This window comes from Arachis ipaensis, chromosome B01 (assembly GCF_000816755.2).
Source record: "Arachis ipaensis cultivar K30076 chromosome B01, Araip1.1, whole genome shotgun sequence".
In the NCBI taxonomy this organism is placed as follows: Eukaryota; Viridiplantae; Streptophyta; class Magnoliopsida; order Fabales; family Fabaceae; genus Arachis; species Arachis ipaensis.
In genome coordinates, this window is record NC_029785.2 from 22947808 (window position 1) to 22954485 (window position 6678).

Below are 6678 nucleotides of genomic sequence, written 5' to 3' on the forward strand. Positions count from 1 at the left end.
ACAAAACCTTTACTGTGTTCTATAATTTTTTTTACTACAATTTAGTTAACCCTCTTGCTTTTAAATTCATTAACTAAGTCTGTAATGTCATAATTCACTTAAGGTTAGTTTCAAGTTAAGAACTCCAAAGCAAATAACTTACTTATCAACATTAAACCAACACTGCCATATTGCATCCCTCATTGATCGACCATGCCAAATTCTCAAGCTTGATGTCTATTGGGAGGGACTTCAATGGAATGTCTCCTGTCTGCTGTTGTAACTAGCAGTGGGATCTTTAAGGTGCTTGCACACTTATTCTTGTCCACTGTTCTTGTGCAATGAGTTGCTGCCACAATAAAAATTAGAGGGTTCTTCATTTTTTCCCTTTGATTAATCCAAAGGCCTTTGGAGGGCCTGTGGCTGTCTAAATTTGCCGCTCTATCCGAATTTGCCGCTTTGGAATCCTGATTGCACCTTTGACTCTCTCTGCGAAACGAAGCGAGAAAAGCGATGACTCGCTGGTTGATGATTGATCAGGTGCAATGTTGACAAACATCAATGTTTTTGAATCACCACCAAGACATGGCTGCAATTCACATGCATACAACATGGAAAGTTAATTAGTAACAGACTAAACAGAGCCAAAAATAAAAAACAATCAGCAAGAAAAACTAAATACCAGCAACAAATAATCACCCTAACCCTAAAATCAATAACTATTTCAACAAAAATTCAGAAACATCATACTCAAAAATTAAAAAAAGGGCAACAGCAGGCTAGCACCATAACAAATCCATTTCAACAACATAATTTTAACAACCACAAAATCAATTATTTACTTAATTGAAGATTCAAAAATCACTATAATTATCAGACATTTAAGTTTTAACACAGACTCAACAGAGTATAAAAGAAAATCACTAAACAGTGCCACTAACCTTCGAATGAGAGCAAAACAACGACGACGACGAGATGATGAAGACACGACGGCGAGCAGCTGGAACAGCGAAGCAAGAAGACGACGGAACGACGATGTGCCTTGCTAGGGTTTTGGGTTTGGGTTTGGAACAGGGGGAAGGGGGAGGCCATGGAGGCACCTATAACGACGGACGGTGACGGCGGATCTGTTGAATAGTCTAGGTTTTTGGTTTGGGTTTTTAATTCTTGAAGAAGCTAGGGCTGGTGAAAGGTGAGGGACATTTGATTGGGGGGTGAGTGATGCGATGTGGGTTTGGGCATCAAAACGACGTCATTTATTAAAAATCGGCCGTTTTCCAGTCCGGTCCAACTGACCAGTTTGAGTTTGGTCCAACCAGCCAGTTTTTGGTCCGATCCAACCGGCCAATTTTCGATTTGGTCGGTTCGATGGTTTTTTTAACGATTTTGAAATTGTTGGTTTGAGAGAAAGTATCGGACCACTTTTCTTGTCGGTTTTTAGTTGAACTGGTTCAACCGACTAGTCCGATCCCGTTTTTAGAACTTGGAGTTTGGTAATGGATATGAGAAAAAAATGACGAAAATTTAATTTTATTATATTTTAATAGACGTATTAAAAATTATAGTTGTAAGAACCAAACCGATAATTAAACCGATCAAATTACTAGTTCACTAATTTATTAGTTCAACTTATAAATCGCTGGTTAAATTGATAAAATCGATTTTACATAAATAAAAAATATAAAATACTAAAAATAGTCATAAACTTAATAAATTCAAAATACATATCTTTAGTTCTTCACCAACAACTTAAAAATAACAAAATTTCAAAGTTTAAATATAACTAATAGAAAGAAAAACATGAAATTAATTAATACTAATACATTAGTATCTTAATTAAACACAATAAGAATAACAATTCATAAATTAAATCCAAAGAGTGATTTCGAAGCCAGGAAGTTGCTCTTCATCTCACAAATGTGGAACTACATCCTAATTTAAATTTTTAGGAAATATGTCTCTAAGGGTGTTTTTTCTCTGAGGAACTGACTAATGAAGCCTTGCAGCTGTAACATCCACTTGGTTGTCTGATTGGCGTGTCAAATTTAGTATAGTTTATTTGGGTAGGATAAAAAGTGTTGAACTTTCTGTTTCTTTCTAACCGTTGATGAAATGTTTCGAAAGCTCTAATTGCTTTGGAGGCAATGGAGGCTGCAAGTTATTACTTATGATTTGATCAATGCCTGAGATATTGTTCTATCAAAAGAATCTGGAAAACTGGATGGGAAATTAAATACATAAGAAGTGGACATGATCAAAGTGAATCAAACATTCTACTATGCTGTTCTCCTCTAATTTAAGGAATCACCAAATGTTAACTTCTAAGAAATTGATTTGGGAACATTTTTCTGGTGGTCTTTGGGGAATCAAGTCCAGATGTACTTTTCAGGTTGTAATTTGTTTGTTACAAAACATTTATTGAACAGGAAAATTTAGTTATATTGCTGCATATTATTTGAATTACTTACTGTATCTGGCCAATTTATCACTTAGGAGATGCTTACTAATTCATGTTTTCCGTGCTTTTCTTTTGCAGAAATTTTTCTTTCAGGGTAGGTTCATATTTGGACCAGATGTGAGATCATTGGCACTGACAATTCTCCTCATTGTTGCTCCTGTTGCAGTTTTCTGTGCCACTAACGTATATTAATTTAATTTTTTAAAATATGTATAATAATAAATGAGATGTTAATTAATATGATGATTATTTTATATTTTCATTAAGAAATTTTGAAATTGAGTTTTAGAAACAAAAAATATACCTTTTTTTATAAATTATATATAATTGAGTCCAAAATGTGTTGCTAATCTGTATGAAAATTTTGGCGCCATTCAGAAAAATTTGGCACCAAAATTCGGAACTATATTTAGATAAAATTAGAACAAAATATATTCTTCTATAACCTCCACTAAAAGTTGTTCAAAATTTGTCTCAAATTTGTCCGAAATTATAAAGTCATTCAGACGAAATAAATTTCGTCTGAAATTTTTGTCTGAAAAAACTTTATTTCTAGTAATGTCCGGAGTCATGAAAAATTCTTTTTCAATCAAAAAAAAATATCACAAGTCTGGAAAGCACACTCATCGCTCTTTGGAAGGTATATCCTACCCTAGAACTCATGTAAATTAGGGTTTTTGGTAAAACGGGAACTAAAAATATTTTTCTCATGTACTCCTCACCCCGATTAAGGTTTTGTTTAGTTTCGGAGTCCATGCAAAAATCTTTTTCAAGCAAAGAAAAATACCACAAGTCTGGAAAGCACACTCATCACTCTTTAATTTGGAGGGTGTATCCTACCCTAGAACTCATGTAAATTAGGGTTTTCGGTAAAAACGGGAGCTAAATATATTTTTCTCGTGTACTCCTCACCCCGATTAAGGTTGTGTTTAGCTCTGGAGTCCATGCAAATATATTTTTAATCCGGACACGCATATCAAGGTGAATAGTAACCGCGTGCGACCCAAATCTTTGCCCAATCCGCACTGAAAGAACGACATTGTTTGGTCGATCTGTTTCGAGGCGTGTGCGGGCTTACCCAAAACCCTAAACCCTAACCCGAATTATCATCTACCAATCTATCAATGTTCGGGAGTGGATAGGAATTTTTCGGGCATGCTTTGCTCAAGTCCGAAAAATCTACACACAAGTGTCATTTACCCGAGCTTTTCTTAACCATTACCACATTTGCTAACCACGATGAAGATCTAAGTTCTCGGATGAATCATGAATCGAGCAATCTCTGTGTTTCTATTATTGCTGTATTTTTTCTTTCTGTGCCGAAATTCCTTTTTTTCTGTCGTATAGGTCAGAAATTGGGATTGACTGCTAGTTTATGGCATATAAAGTTCGAGTCAACTCCCGACATGTCGGCAGGTGTCTATGCAAAAAAGTCGGAATTGGATTTCAATAGTTCGATGAGGTGTTGTTTGGTTCCTACAGAGAAAATAGAACCGATATTAGTAAATTGATCAGTTTCTCTTAATTGTACCTTTTCTAGGTCGTCTGTTGAAGAGGGTCGACTGCTATTGTCTATGGGGTCCAGCTTGACTGGAGTTGGTATGTTCTCTGTGTTGTAGACAGAGTGAACTCTTGGGATGATTTCATTTGGAATGATCTTTAAGCATGCATTGTAGCATTGCCGAGCATCCTTGTGATTGGTGTACACTGTTACCATTATGTGGTCCTGCACAAGAAACTTTACACAAAGGTAAACTGTGGAAATGATAGCTCTAAAAGAGTTAAAAGATGGGCGTCCCAAAATGATATTATAGGGACTAGCACAATCAACTACTAAAAGTTGGATATCTAGGGTTTTTGAATTTGAAACTTTTCCTAGTGTTGTTCTTAACTATACATAACCTGACACAGGTACCCTTTCCCGGAGAATCCTACCAATTCCCCAGTTGAGGGTTGTTGGGCCTTGTTGCTGAGTTGCATCTTTTTGAAAGTGGAGTAAAACAACACGTCAGCACTGCTTCCAGGGTCGAGTAGGACCTTCTTGACTGTCAATTCTCCTGTATGTATCAAGATTACCACTGTATCGTCCATGTTCAAATATTGCAATTTGAGATCGGATGCGTTGAAGGAGATTTGTTCTACTGGAGGTGAGGTGTGTGTATTGTGGCGAGCTCCGTCCATTGTCATCATGGCTCGGTAACTTCTCTTTCTGGTTGCGTTGGTTGTTCCTCTTCCTGCAAAGCCTCCTAAAATGTAGTTTATTACTCCCTTCAAAGTAGGAGATTCAACCGCTCCGGACCAAACTCCTTTGTCCTTGTGATCTGAATTATGGCTTGGTCTGTTAGTGTCTTTGGTTGTTTCTTTTTTATTTCTAGAGCTGACATATTTGTCCAGCAAGCCTTGTCTGGCCAATCTCTCCAATAGGTCCTTAGCCACCACGTATTTATCGGTGGTATGGCCATACTTTTGGTGGAATGCGCAATGTTTGCTTCTGTCTACATACCTTTGATCCTGATATGTTCCCGCTTTACTTGGTGGCTTTATAAGCTTTTGTTTAATTATATCTTTTCTCTTGGTATTGAACTTGGTGTATGAGTCGAACTTTGGTGTCAATTTGAAAGGTTTCTTAGGGTCCTTGCTCTGAGGTCTGTATGTCCTTTCTTCTTCTTTCCGGGATGATGGTCTTTCCATTCTCCAGGCTTCCCTTGGTTCCTCGATTTCGATTTGTCCAATTGCCTTATCTTTGAATTTAGCCAATGTTTTCGGCTTTTCTATTGTTATTGCTTCTTGGAATTTTCCAAGTCAGAGACTGCTTTTTAAGGCATGCAGGTGTACCTTTGGATTGAGGTTTAAAATCTCCATGTTTGCTGTTGTGAAGTGTGTCATGTAATCTTTTAGCCTTTCGTGATGCCTCTATTTGATTGTACTGAGGTAATCTGAATCTCGTACGTAAATTTTGGATGCTGAAAAGTTGTTTATGAATAACTTGGTGAATTCGTCAAAGCTCGAGATTGAACCTGCAGGTAAATTAGAAAATCAAAGTAATGTAGCTCCATCTAAAAAGGTCGGAAAGGATCGGCACAAGATGGGATCGGAGTCACTATTAAGAAACATCATGGATTCGAGAGTCACTGAAGGAACATCATGGATTTGAATTTAGTAACGTGAACTTTAGGATCTCCAATTCCTTTGTAAGGTGCCAATATCATTAGGAGCGTAAAAGTTTTAGGCATTTCAAAGTTCATTATTTTTTCAGAAAAAAGACCGATCCCCTGCTTTTCTGTTTTGGGAGGTGCTCCACCTGTCTTCGCATTTGACTCAGATATGTTTTCCTTGTGGAGATCGCCATTAATCTTTTTACGATCATCCTTTTCATTACCATCGTTCTGCTTTGCTACTAACAGCTCTGCCATTCGCTGAAATTCCGCTTGTAGAGCGGTGTTCACAGCTAAGAGCTTAGCATTAGTTGGAGGGGGGTTGAGGTGTTACCGAGTGGTCTATCATGACTCAACCTCTGCAAAGAAAAGAAAACACAAGAATAAAATTGGTAAAACGTTAGGTCAAACCAAAAACGAGGCTTTCGGCCCCACGGTAGGCGTCAAATATTTTAGCAAGGATACTCTTTCGTGCTATAGGTTGGCTCCACACTATTCTTGTGAGCACTTGAAATCTTTGGTCTAGGGATGCAGTATCCTCGTGAACTTGGACCCAAGCGTGGTACCTACAAAAAGGACTCCAACACTCAAGTTAGTGAAATATCTTAAAGAGAGATTTATCTTCTGCCTCTTTATCGTCGGCTTCCCCTCTGATTTATAGCTACTGTGGCTGAATTATTCGTCGGCCCGTTAGTCGTGGCCAAGTAAGTGCAAGATTTTTGGGGAAAAGTTTGTTATGATAAGGAGTTTAATTAATTTGAATTTTATTTAGTCCTACCGAGGTATAATTCGTTTTCACCGATGGATGACGGATTCGGTGCATTATCTATTTATCTATTTTAGTAACTTAGACACAATGTTAAAAGAACTATAACATTCACCTATATTTTTTTTGGTATTATATTTATGATTATATTGATCTCCCGTATAAAGTACCCAAAAAATAAAACTAGTATTTAAAAATTAAAACAAAGCAAGAAATTTTCCACAGGGTTTTGTTTTCTAATTTTGGTTAAGACAATACATTGAGTTTTTGATTTTGTCAAAAGACAATATATAAAATTAAATCAAAAAAGCATAAAATGG

At 36.8% G+C, this 6678-nt stretch overlaps 1 protein-coding gene across 1 annotated transcript; it reads right to left on the bottom strand.

The window, feature by feature from the left end:
* On the bottom strand, positions 3884 to 5128 carry LOC110265574. The gene is made up of 3 exons (XM_021108506.1): positions 4340 to 5128; positions 3969 to 4163; positions 3884 to 3913 (listed from the first exon to the last, which is right to left on the bottom strand). Exons 1-3 carry the CDS (start codon positions 5126 to 5128, stop codon positions 3884 to 3886), a joined length of 1014 nt encoding a protein of 337 aa, XP_020964165.1.